The sequence below is a fragment of the Mobula hypostoma genome, chromosome 5 (assembly GCF_963921235.1).
Source record: "Mobula hypostoma chromosome 5, sMobHyp1.1, whole genome shotgun sequence".
Taxonomy (NCBI): Eukaryota; Metazoa; Chordata; class Chondrichthyes; order Myliobatiformes; family Myliobatidae; genus Mobula; species Mobula hypostoma.
Window position 1 is genome coordinate 105,054,394 of NC_086101.1, and position 13,643 is coordinate 105,068,036.

General features: G+C 46.0%; 1 protein-coding gene across 2 annotated transcripts in view; it reads left to right on the plus strand.

The window, feature by feature from the left end:
- Positions 1 to 12,757, plus strand: part of LOC134346244 (sodium/potassium-transporting ATPase subunit beta-2-like) — a 33,700-nt gene extending 20,943 nt beyond the window's left edge. Inside the window, exons 3-8 of one of the 2 annotated variants that reach the window (XM_063047568.1) lie at positions 1,368 to 1,472; positions 6,720 to 6,925; positions 9,593 to 9,649; positions 11,173 to 11,193; positions 11,369 to 11,464; positions 12,303 to 12,757. In XM_063047568.1, the coding sequence (XP_062903638.1) occupies positions 1,368 to 1,472; positions 6,720 to 6,925; positions 9,593 to 9,649; positions 11,173 to 11,193; positions 11,369 to 11,464; positions 12,303 to 12,482 (665 nt within the window). In that variant the 3' untranslated portion in view covers positions 12,483 to 12,757. The remainder of the gene's footprint in view (positions 1 to 1,367; positions 1,473 to 6,719; positions 6,926 to 9,592; positions 9,650 to 11,172; positions 11,194 to 11,368; positions 11,465 to 12,302) is intronic. The other variant, XM_063047569.1, reaches the window with a different exon arrangement.
- The last annotated feature ends 886 nt before the right edge of the window (positions 12,758 to 13,643 follow it).

Sequence of the window (13,643 nt, forward strand, 5' to 3'; positions counted from 1 at the left end):
AGACAAATACAGGCAAATGGAATGAGATCAATGGATAACTTTGATAGAGTGCTTAGGAAGGCTACTGTGCTGGCCTTAATTAGTCAGGAGACTGAGCTCAAGAGCCGCAAGATAATGTTGAAGCTCTATAAAACTCTGCTTGGACCTCACTTGGAGTATTGTGGTCAGTTCTATTTGCCTCTCTATAGGAAGGATGTGGAAGCTTTTGAGAGGGTACAGAGGAGATTCACCAGGAAAACATGTCTTACAAGGAAAAGTTGAGCAAGCTAGGGCTTTTCTCTTTGGAGCAAAGGAGGATGAGAGTGGACTTGATAGAGATGTGACTTGATGGGAAGGAAGTATGGGGGGATGTTGGGGGTAGGTTTTTTTACGCAGTGATGGGTGTGGAAGCTTTAGAGAGTGTGCAGAGGAGATTGACCAAGATGCAGCCTGGATTTGAGAGTATAATTTATGAGTAAAGGTTGAGCGAGCTAGGGCTTTTCTCTTTGGAGTGAAGGAGGATGAGAGGTGACTCAATAGAGGTGTACAAGATCAGAGGCATAGATCGAGTGGATAGCCAGAAACATTTTCCCAGGTTGGAAATGGCTAGTACAAGAGGCCATAATTCTAAGGTGATTGGAGGAAGGTTTAGAGGGGATGTCAGAGGCAGGTTTTGTACACAGAGTGCTGAGTGTGTGGAATGCCCTGTTGGAGGTGGTGGTAGAGAAAGCTATATTAGGGGCATTTAAGAAACTCTTAGACAGGCTCATGGATGATAGAAAAATGGGGGATTATGTGGGAGGAAAGGGTTACATTGATCTTGGAGGAGGTTAAAAGGTTGGCACAACATCTCTGGCTGAAGAATCTGTAACTTTCTATGTTCTATATTCAAAGTAAATTTTATTTTCAAAGTAAATATATGTCACAATATACAGCCCTGAGAGTCATATGTAGATTTACAGTTAACTAAACTACATAATGACTAAGCTTCAAGTTTAAATTTACTGTTGTTAAAGTGCTTACATGTATAATGCCAAATGAAACAATGTTCCTCCAGACAAAGGTGAACAACACAGACCATGTAACTCACACACAGCCATCAAAGTATGTGTTTCATTCTGTAATCAAAACTGAATTTTACTTTGAACTTGATTAGTCACACACAGAGATGTACATAAACTACACTTAGACAGTCTTTGGGGAGATCAGCTTTGGCCATTCTCCTGGTGTACAAGATAACCACCCAGTGGTGCACTCCAACTGTGTCACTCTTTCCCATTTGCCCCTACACCAGGCACGTATGGGTGACGTGATGGGGTGGGGAGTGTCGGGGTGCAGGCCGCTGACAATGCTGGAGGAAGAATGACCCTCTCCCTCTCTGTCTCCAGGTGTGATGATCCGGCCCACAGCTGAAAGCCTGGTGGTGGGTTTCAACGTGTCGCAGAGAGCTACCTGGCAGATGTATGTTAACGCACTCAACGCTTACCTGGACTGTGAGTAGACGTTGTGGAGAAACCTGTCAGTGACATTAGCTCATCATCTTGAGCTCCAGTGACCAGAACGTAGTATATACTATGGGAGCTGTCCCTATGTGAAACTCTCCTCTCCTATCAGGTTCCTTCCTCTCCAACCCGCCTGGCTTCACCTATCACCTTCTAGCTATCCTCCTCCTCCCCCCACCTTTTTTTTTTTTTTTTTTTTTTTTTTAAATCTTTTTATTGAGTAAGTATACAAAAAAGGTAAGCCATATAAACATTAATACAATGTTAAAGTATAATAAAATTCCAAAAGATAACAATACCAAAAAGAAAATACTACAAACAATGTAATTTAAGCATAAGAAACCAAGATAACATAATAGTATACTAGATTTTATATATATCAATGGAAAAAAAGAAAAAAAAAACCCCAAAAAAAAACCCACCGTGCAACTAACTAAAAGCAAAGCAAAGCAATGGGCTAACTTGAAACCAAACAGAGTTAAACTTAAAATCACGTCCTCAATCCCGACCTCCATTAAAACAGTGAAGAGAAAACAAGAAGGGTAAATATTACATTAAATGAAAATATCGAATAAAAGGTCCCCAAATCTGTTCAAATTTAAATGAAGAATCATAAAGGTTACTTCTAATTTTCTCCAGATTCAAACATAAAATCGTCTGAGAAAACCAAAAAAAGGTAGTTGGAGCATTAAGCTCTTTCCAATGTTGTAAAATACATCTTTTCGCCATTAAAGTAAGAAATGCAATCATTCTACGGGCTGAAGGGGAAAGATTACTAGAAATTTTAGGTAGTCCAAAGATAGCAGTAATAGGGTGAGGAGAGATATCTATATTTAATACCTTAGAAATAATATTGAAAATATCTCTCCAAAAAGTTTCCAAAGTAGGGCAAGACCAAAACATATGAGTTAAAGAGGCTATCTGCCCCGAACATCTATCACAGAAAGGATTAATATGCGAGTAAAAACGCGCTAACTTATCTTTGGACATATGTGCTCTATGAACCACTTTAAATTGAATTAGGGAATGTTTAGCACAAATAGAGGAAGTATTAACTAATTGTAAAATCTGCCCCCAATCATCCACAGAAATGGTAAGCCCCAATTCCTGTTCCCAATCTACCCTAATCTTATCAAATGGAGCTTTCCTAAGTTTCATAATAATATTATAAATCATAGCCGATGCACCTTTCTGACATGGATTAAGGTTAATTATCGAATCTAAAATATATATAGGAGGAAGCATTGGAAAGGAAGTAAGTATAGTACTTAGGAAATTTCTAACTTGTAAATATCTAAAAAAATGTATTCTTGATAAGTTATATTTGTTAGATAATTGTTCAAAAGACATAAGGGAACCATCTAAAAATAAATCCAAAAACCGTAAAATACCCTTAGTCTTCCAAGTTTGAAAAGCGCGATCCGTAAAAGAGGGAGGAAAAAATATGTTACCTAAAATAGGAATCGCTAACCCGAATTGATTAAGATCAAAAAATTTTCTGAATTGAAACCAAATGCGCAAAGCATATTTAACTATCGGGTTAGAGACCTGCTTAAGACGTTTCGAATCAAAAGGAAGAGAGGAACCTAAAATAGAACCAAGTGTATAACCCTGAACAGATTGTAATTCCAATGCTACCCATTTAGGAATAAATAGTATGTCCCGATCAAGTAACCAAAATTTCATATGTCGAATATTAATAGCCCAATAATAAAATCTAAAGTTAGGTAATGCTAAACCTCCATCTCTCTTAGCTTTCTGTAAATGTATTTTACCCAGTCTCGGATTCTTGTTCTGCCAAATAAATGAAGAAATTTTAGAGTCAACTTTATCAAAAAAAGATTTAGGAACGAAAATTGGTAATGCCTGAAACACATATAAAAATTTTGGCAAAAAAAACATCTTAACTGCATTAATACGACCAATCAAAGTTAAATATAAGGGAAACCATTTAGATGAAAGTTGAGTAATATGGTCTATTAATGGTAAAAAGTTAGTCTTAAATAAATCTTTATGTTTACAAGTAATTTTAATCCCAAGATATGAAAAGTAATTATTAATCAATTTAAATGGAAATTTATAATATAAGGGAAGATGTTTATTAATCGGAAAAAGTTCACTCTTACTAAGATTTAATTTATAACCTGAGAAAAGACCAAATTGTGCTAATAACTCTAAAACAGCAGGAATGGATCTCTCAGGATTAGAAATATATAAAAGTAAATCATCAGCATAGAGTGATAATTTATGGGACTTTAATCCCCGAGTTATCCCAGTAATATTTAAAGATTCTCGAATAGCAATTGCAAGAGGTTCTAATGCAATATCAAATAATAGGGGACTAAGAGGACAGCCTTGTCGAGTACCACGAAAGAGAGGAAAAAAAGGTGAGTTTAAGGAGTTAGTACGAACCGAGGCTACAGGGGAATAATAGACTAGAAAAAGTATTTCCTTCTATTATTTCGGAAGACCAAACGGGTTTTATTAAAGGTCGTTACTCTTTTTATAATATTCGTACATTGTTAAATATCGTTTATACTCCCTCACAAAATGTTCCTGAGTGTGTTATTTCTTTAGATGCCGAGAAAGCTTTTGATAGAGTAGAATGGCCTTATTTATTTAAGGTGCTTGAAATGTTTAATTTTAGCTTGAAATTTATATCCTGGATTAAACTGTTATATTATTCCCCCACCTTTTTATTCTGGCATTCTCCCCCTTCCTCTTCAGTACCAAAGGAGGTTTTCAGTCCAAAATGTCGATTGTTTATTCATTTCCATAGCTGCTGCCTGGCCTGCTGAGTTTCTCCAGCATTTTGTGCGTTGCTCTGGATTTCCAGCATCTGCAGATGTTTTTATGTTTATTACATAGTAATCAAATGCCAAACTAGACTACTTCCTTCTACCTACCCAATGCCTATATCCCTCCATTCATGTGCCTATCTAAACACTTGCAGGCACCCTGCACTCTGTTTAAAAAAATACAAAACAAAACAAAACTTGTCCCCTATATTTCTTGTGAATTTCCCCCCTCAGCTTGAATACATGCTTTCTGCTATTAGACATTTCAACTCTGGGAAAAAGATTTGGCTGTTTACTCGATCTGTGCTTCTCATAATCTTTTAAACCTGTATCAGGTCTCCCCTCAGCCTCCGCTGTTCTGGGGAAAACAACCCAAGTCTTTCCAACCTCTCATTATAGCATGTGCCCTCTAATCCAGGCAGCATCCTGTGATTACTGTATACTAATCCCTTCTACCTTCACAATGTCCACATCCCTCCATTCTCTGCACATTCATGTGCCTAAGACTCTCTGAAACACCTCTCTTGTATCTGCCTCCACCAGCACCCCAAGAGGCACCCTCCACTCACAAAAACACATGCCTGGCACAGCTCCTCTCACCTCTGGTATGAGATGCTGACTAATTATCGATGCCTCTCGTAAACCTCTGTCAGGTCTCCCCTCAATCTCCACCACTCCAGAGAAAACACCCCAACTTTGCCCTCATGAGACACAGGAGACAGCTGATGCTGGAATCTGGACTAACACACAGTCTGCTGGACCAACACACAGTCTGCTGGACCAACACACGGTCTGCTGGACTAACTCACGGTCTGCTGGACGAACTCACGGTCTGCTGGACTAACTCACAGTCTGCTGGACGAACACACAGTCTGCTGGACGAACTCACAGTCTGCTGGACGAACTCACAGTCTGCTGGAGGAACTCGGGTTCGAGCAGCATCTCTGGGAGGAAGGGAGCTGCCGACGCTTCAAGTTGAGACTCTGCATCAAATTTCACCCCCACAGATGCTGCCTGACCTGCTGAGTTCCTCCAGCAGATTGTGCATTACCCTAGTTTGTCCAATCTCCCCTTGCCATCGAATCTAGGCAGCATCCTACTAAATCTCCTCTGTGCCCACTCAGAGGCTTCCAAACCCTCCCTGCAGTGGGGCAACCCTCCTGGGGTAGTATGGTAGTCTAGCGGTCAGAGTAACACTTTACAGTGGGTTCAGTTCCTGCCGCTGTCTGTAAGTTTCCATGTGTTGGGTGCTGCGATTTCTTCCCACATCCCTGAGATGTATGGGTTAGGGTTAGTAAATTGTGGGCATGCTACGTTTGTGCCAGAAGCATAGTGACACTGGGCTGCCCCCAGGTTGTGTAGGTCATTGATGCAAAGGACATATTTCACTATGTTCACATGACAAATAAGGCTGATCTTTAAAGAGATTGGACAATGTTCTGTTTGGCAGAGTTGATCAGAGCAGCACTATCGCATGCTGTTGGGCTTGGGATGGGAGGTAGGTTTTACCTCACCAGACCAGTCAGCTGCGGTACCTCTGCCCCGGAACCAAGGTCCCTCCAGCCTTGACCATCAGGCTGCTAAGCCTGCATGGGGCTTTATTGAGTCCCACGTGAACAAGAGGACAGGTCCCCCACTAACCCTCCCCACCACAGAGACCCTTCCGCAGTCATCTTCATCACCCCAGCTCCAAGCACATGGAATAGGGGTGAGAGGAGGCCCCTCGTCCAATAGGGCTCACCCTGAGCCCAATTTCCCAACCAATCACTCAAAACCCTGAACACCTACTGCTCTCAATAACCTGAGCATCCACAGACCTCGAAAGATTCCCAGTAGCTCTGCAACAGTAAATAGATTATGAGATTAAAGATTAGTTTTATTTGTCACATGTGCAGTGAAATATGCTGAATCAAATCAGTGGAGATTATGGTGAGCACAGTACGAGGGATGATACTGTTGTGTATTTAATATTTCAATAGTATTTGAGTAATCTTGTCTGTATGTTGATTCATCAAGCATTCCTGTTCATTTAAATAATTAATTACAGGTTATATGTAAAAGTACGGGAATTGCATACATCATCACGCTACCACGTAGCATGCACTTCACAGACTCCTGTGCCTTCTTGGAATTAATTTAAAGTTTTGTAGTCACAAAGCACAACAGATACAAACTGGAACCTTTCTCGTCCTGGTCTCACAGAATATTAGTTTGGCATGTTAGTTTAGCGGTTAGCTACATTGCACGCCCATACTAACCATAACCCGTACCTCTTTGGAATGTGGGAGGAACCCAAAGCACCCAGAGGAAACCCACGCAGTTGCAGGGAGAATGTACTGGCAGAACCTGTAAAGGGATTGCACTAACCACAAGCTACCATGCCACCCCCAATGGGACAGATAAAGCCATTCTTCAGTCTGAAACTTTGCTTCTCTTGCAGCCTACAATGACAGTGTGCAGGTCTCCACTAATGACCGCTGCAAATCTGGAACCTACTATCTGCAGGAGGACAGTGGGTATGTGCGGAACACACCCAAGCGAGCCTGCCAGTTCAACCGCACCATGCTGGGTCCATGCTCAGGCCTCGAGGACCACACCTACGGCTACAGCGAGGGTCGGCCATGCATTCTCGTCAAGATGAACAAGGTGGGTCACACTGCCATTTGTATACCTGCACCACCACCTGCACCCCCCCCACCATGGGAGGAGGAGATCCGTCCACCCCTTTAGCGTGACGGGTAGGAGAACTAGATCCTAAGAAGGAGGAGATTGTTCAAACCCTCCATCCTTCCTCACAGGAGCAGGAGGACAAGACCAATCAGTTCATCTAGTTCTATCTCTCAGGAACAGGAGTATGCAATCGTTTGTCCCCTCTAGCCGAGGAGGAGGAGGCCATTTGTCCCCTCTAGCCTGCCTCATGGGAGGAGAAGGAGAAGGCCATTCAGCCCCTCAAACTCGTAGACTCACCCACCAGATAATCCACGAGATTCAGTGGCAGAGAAAGGCGAACCATTGCTGTTCCAGTACAGGTAAGGTGTCTCGGAGTCAGAAACCAGCATCTCAAAGCAGGTAACAGGAATACTGCAGATGCTGGAAATTCAAGCAACACACATCAAAGTTGCTGGTGAACGCAGCAGGCCAGGCAGCATCTCTAGGAAGAGGTTTCAAGCCGAGACCCTTCGTCAGGACTAACTGAAGGAAGAGTTAGTAAGAGATTTGAAAGTGGGAAGGGGAGGGGGAGATCCAAAATCATAGGAGAAGACAGGAGGAGGAGGGATGGAGCCAAGAGCTGGACAGGTGATTGGCAAAGGGGATATGAGAGGATCATGGGCCAGGATGTTCCCTCTCCCACTCTCTCTACTTTCCGCAGGGATCGCTCCCTACGCGACTCCCTTGTCCATTCGTTCCCCCCATCCCTCCCCACTGATCTCCCTCCTGGCACTTATCCTTGTAAGCGGAACAAGTGCTACACATGCCCTTACACTTCCTCCCTTACCACCATTCAGGGCCCCAGACAGTCCTTCCAGGTGAGGCGACACTTCACCTGTGAGTTGGCTGGGGTGATATACTGCGTCCGGTGCTCCCGATGTGGCCTTCTGTATATTGGCGAGACCCAACGCAGACTGGGAGACCGCTTTGCTGAACACCTATGCTCTGTCCGCCAGAGAAAGCAGGATCTCCCAATGGCCACACATTTTAATTCCACATCCCATTCCCATTCTGACATGTCTATCCACGGCCTCCTCTACTGTAAAGATGAAGCCACACTCAGGTTGGAGGAACAACACCTTATATTCCGTCTGGGTAGCCTCCAACCTGATGGCATGAACATCGACTTCTCTAACTTTCGCTAATGCCCCACCTCCCCCTCATACCCCATCCGTTATTTATTTTTATACACACATTCTTTCTCTCACTCTCCTTTTTCTCCCTCTGTCCCTCTGACTATACCCCTTGCCCATCCTCTGGGTTCCCCCCCCCTTGTCTTTCTCCCCAGACCTCCTGTCCCATGATCCTCTCGTATCCCCTTTGCCAATCACCTGTCCAGCTCTTGGCTCCATCCCTCCCCCTCCTGTCTTCTCCTATCATTTTGGATCTCCCCCTCCCCCTCCCACTTTCAAATCTCTTACTAACTCTTCCTTCAGTTAGTCCTGACGAAAGGTCTCGGCCTGAAACGTCGACTGTACCTCTTCCTAGAGATGCTGCCTGGCCTGCTGCGTTCACCAGCAACTTTTATGTGTGTTGCTTGAATTTCCAGCATCTGCAGAATTCCTGTTGTTTGCGATTTTAAGAGCAGCTTCTTCTCAACCGCCGTCAAATTTCTGAACGAACTACGAACACTTGTTCATTCATTATGTGCCGTGTATGACATGGGCGATCATGGTCTTTCCACAATTATGATTGTTCCTGGAAAATTCTCCTACAGAAGTGGTTTGCCATTGCTATCTTCTGGGCAGTGTCTTTACAAGATGGGTAACCACAGCCATTACCAATACTCTTCAGAGATTGTCTGCCTGACGTTAGTGGTGGCATAACCAGGACTTGTGATGTACAACAGCTGCTCATACGACCATCCACCTCCTGCGCCCGGGGCTTCATGTGACCCTGATGGGGTGGGGGTTGATGGGGGAGGAGTTAAACAGGTGCTGCACCTTACCCAAGGAACGCCTTACAGTTCATTTGGTAGAGACCTATCTCCACTCTGCCACCACGTACACAATCTCACTCTTTTTGTACTATTTAATTGTTTTTAATATGCATTTCATATTGTAATTTATACTGCCGCTGCAAAACAACAAATTTCATGATGTGTGTCAATGATGTTAAAACTGGTTCTGCAAGTGGGCGCAGGGGAAGACTGAACGAGGGGGAGTCACTGGAAAATTAGGAAGTGGTCAGAATTCGAGGCAGCAGTACAGTGCAATACATAAAAACTATAAGTTGCAAAAAGAAATATACGGTATGTACAAAATTTAAATTAATTAAGTAGTGCTAAAAGAGACCAAAAATAGTGCTCATGGGTTGTTCTTGTCCACTCATAAATCTGATGGCGGAGGGGAGGAAGCTCATCCTAAAAAAATATTGCCTCTCTGATGCTAGCAATTAGAAGAGGACATGTGAGGGACCTTGGTGATGGATACTGCCTGTTTGAAACATTGCCTTTTGAAGGCTGTGCCCATAGTGGAGCAGGCTGAGCCAACAACCTCCGCAGCCTTTTCTCACTCCTGTTCTCACTCCTGCTCAGTGGCCCTTCCATACCCGACGGCAATGCAACCGGTCAGAACGGTAGCGAATGTTTCCTTCTCCTTACAGATCATCGGATTCCTCCCTGGGGAAGCCATGACTCCATATGTCTCCTGCACTGGAAAGGTGAGTGGCTTGAGGACCTTCTGCACTGTTGCGTTGACCCTGGTTTCACCACATCAAAGCTGCTTAATCTCCTCTTGTTTCGTTTCCACCTCCTCCTGCGCACCGCACTGGACTGCTGCAGGAGGCAAAGCCTCGCCAGAAGGAAAGGGTGAGATGCCATCACGGTTTCCATGAGGAACCATAGCTAGTGGGAGCTTTGACTGGCTGCTCAGTATAACAGACAAGCCAGAGCTCTAACTGCAAGTGCTGTTTGTCCTTGGGGCTGCCAGTACCAGCTCCAGACACCAAGCTGGTGGGGTGTGGGAGGGCCCAACTGAGTGAGGGGCTGCCTGGTTGCCATCCAGCAGCCTTGAGTGATCTGGGGCTTCAGCTGTGTGTGTGTGTGTGTGTGACAATAGAAACCATCGCAGCTGAATTAATAAGACATAGGAGCAGAATTCGGCTGTTCAGCCCATTGAGTCCACTTTATAAATATACCCACAAAGTGAACACAAGTTTGTTGCCCAAGGGAGAGTGCCAAGGGAGTAATGCGCAGACATCTGAGGAGACACTTCCACTCTGTCAGGTGAATGCTGGTGTTCCACAGGAGACCTGCTCCACCAGATCAGATTCAGTTGTATTTATCACAAGTACATTGAAACACAGTGAAAGGTGGCATTTCAGTGAACAGCCAGCACACCCTAAAGATGTCGCTTCACATTCAAAGTTCACAGTTCAAAATCAATTTATTATAAAATACGTACTGTCTATATGTTGGTATGTACTACACTGCAATTCATTTGCTGGTGGCCATTCACAGAAGAAGTCCAATAGAATCAATGAAAACTACATAATAACAAAGGCAGACAAACTAATATTGTACAAAGACAAGCTGCGCAAATACGGTCAATCAATCCATAAATGAATAAATAGATGCATGGATAGATCGATAGAACATGTGTTGTCAAGTGAGTCCATAGGTTGTGTGCTTTCCAACACCACGATAACCAGACCACAATGCTCAGCAGATTCACACCGAACACAACCTCTTTCCTCCCTCTCACACACAGACACAGACTCACACTGTCCTCGAACCCCAGGGCAGACACACAGACAGACACTGTCCTCGAACCCCGGGGCAGACACACAGACAGACACTGTCCTCGAGCCCTGGGGCAGACACACAGACCGACACTGTCCGCGAACCCCAGGGCAGACACACAGGCCCACACTGTCCTCGAACCCCGGGGCAGACACACAGACCGACACTGTCCTCGAACCCCAGGGCAGACACACAGACCCACACTGTCCTCGAAACCCGGGGCAGACACACAGACTGACACTGTCCTTGAACCCCAGGGCAGACACACGGACATGCACAGAGACGCAGACTCACAGATGGAGTCCTCAAAACCCAGGGCAGGTCTCTAGCATCCAGTCACTTGCCCCTGGACTAATTTCACTGTCACGGACAGTCTGGTGATGATAACTGTGCTCTCTGCTCTCTCTGTGAGCTTACTGACTACTATGTTCCCTAATAGCAGCAGTACCGAGGAAAGGACAAGGTCCACTTTGGGAGACGGAGACAGAAATGTGTGACCCACCTTCTCCTGTCCCCCGGCACCACTCCATAAGCAGCTGTTTCGAGCCTTCTCCCACCAGCATACAGCTCGAACATTGCTGGTGATACCAGCTCAGTGAATTTCCAGCCATCTTTTCTTTTTGTCTCTTTCCATCCAGACCGGAAATGTGAGTAAAGTTCACGAGCTGTGGTACTTCCCTCCCAATGGAACGCTGGACCTCATGTACTTCCCATATTATGGAAAAAAGGCACACGTGAGTAAAAGTACCTTGGCCTGTATATTCCAGACATTTCACTCTGTGTCAGTCACAGTCAGGGGCAGGACAGTGATATAGAGACAGGAAGGGTTAGGGGCCAGGGGCTGCCGGGGGGGGTGGGGGGGGGAAGAGTCACAGAGACGGGGAGGGTTTGGGCCGGAGTGGGAGGGTCACAGAGACGGGGAGGGTTTGGGCCGGAGGGGGAGGGTCACAGGGACGGGGAGGTTTTGGGCTGGAGGGGGAGGGTCACAGAGACGGGGAGGGTTTGGGCCGGAGGGGAAGGGTCACAGAGACGGGGAGGGTTTGGGCCGGAGGGGGAGGGTCACAGAGACGGGGAGGGTTTGGGCCGGAGGGGGAGGGTCACAGAGGCGGGGAGGGTTTGGGCCGGAGGGGGAGGGTCACAGAGACGGGGAGGCATTAGGGGCTAGAAGGGTAGGATACACGGAGGAGGAGTGTGGGGACTGGAGAGGGTCACAGACATGGGGAGGGGTGTAGCGGCTGGAGGAGATAAGTGTTGGGGAGGGGTTTAGGGGCTGGAGGAGGTCAGAGATGGGGACAGGTGTGGTGGGTCAAACCGTGTCTCAGTGATGGGGAGGGTGTGGGGGTCAAAGCGGGTCCCAGATGGGGAAGGGTGGGGGCCGGAAAGGGTCACAGAGATGCGGAGTTTGGGGCTCGGAGAGGGTCTCAGGGATGGGGAGGAGTGTAGTTGCCAGAGAGGGCTACAGTGATGGGGAGGGTGTGGGGGTCACAGACACATAGATATGAGGAGAGGATGAGCATCTCCTGCCTGCCCGCTGAACCTGGAGACTAGCTGATTTCCGCCCGTACGCTGCAGGTGAACTACACTCAGCCAGTGGTGGCCGTGAAGTTCGTGAATGTGACGACCGATGTGGACATCAGCGTTGAGTGCAAGGTGCAGAGCTCAAACGTGAGGAACGATGATGAACGTGACAAGTTTGCTGGCAGGGTGTTCTTCACGCTCAACGTTGGCCTGAGCGGACAGGGCTCCCGTTAACCCTTTGTCTCCGAGTTTGTCAGCAGGTGGGGAGGAAAGGTCTGGGCTTAGAATCTTTCACAATCTGCGTTTAGGGTTGAGTCTGGGCGGGTGGTCCATTCCTACACCCACCGGAATATAACTTTGGACATCTGGACACAGATAACAAGGGCGTAGTTAAATTCAGAGGGCCGGATTTGAAGTCTTTTCCATATCCTGAGTGTGGTCCAACTCTGCTGAACTCTCCTCCCCCTGCCCCGGAGATTTGGGAAACAGAGTCTCGCTCACCAGTAACACAAACGTGGTTATCTTGGCCTCTGTGTGTTCTGGCTTGTGTACCTTCGGGTGGGCTGGACAGAACAGGAAGAGGGCTTCGACTTCCATTCCCTCACTGTTCCTGATAGCTCGCCCTCTTGTGTTTTGTGTGTGTGTGCGTGTGTGTGCAGCTTGTACCTGCGCAAAATGACCTGGTTTAAATTATTTAGGTTCTTCATTGGTCAGGGCATCAGGAGATACAGGGAGAAAGGAATCAGGCTGAGAGTAAAATTGGGTCAGCCATGATGAAATGGCAGAGCAGGCTTGATGAGTCAAATAGCCTAATGCTCCTATCTTATGGTCTTCTGGTTTCTGGCCAGAGCCGTCGCAAAGCAACAATGGTTTCTCCTCATCTAACACTGTTTCTATTCATGTATATATTGGTGTTCTGCTGGCAATTTCCCTAAAATAAACTCTTATAACTTTGACAAACTTTAATATGTCTCCATAATTTTGATTTTTCTAGTCCTGTCAGTTTAACTTGGAGGTAAAACACACATAGCAGTGGAGTTGGATCTTCATGTATAATCTGACCATATCACACGTCACACCATTGCTGTTATACAGTGACAGCCCTGACCCCACTGGTACTGTACCTAGTGTTATACAGTGACAGACTGTCCCCACCAGTACCATACCTGTGTTATACAGTGACAGCCCTGACCCCACCGGTACTGTACCCGAGTGTTATACAGTGACAGACCCATCCCCACCGGTACTGTACCCGAGTGTTATACAGTGACAGACCCATCCCCACCGGCACCGTACCCCAGTGTTATACAGTGACAGACCCATCCCCACCGGCACCGTACCCCAGTGTTATACAGTGACAGACCCATCCCCACCGGTACTGTACCCCAGTGTTAT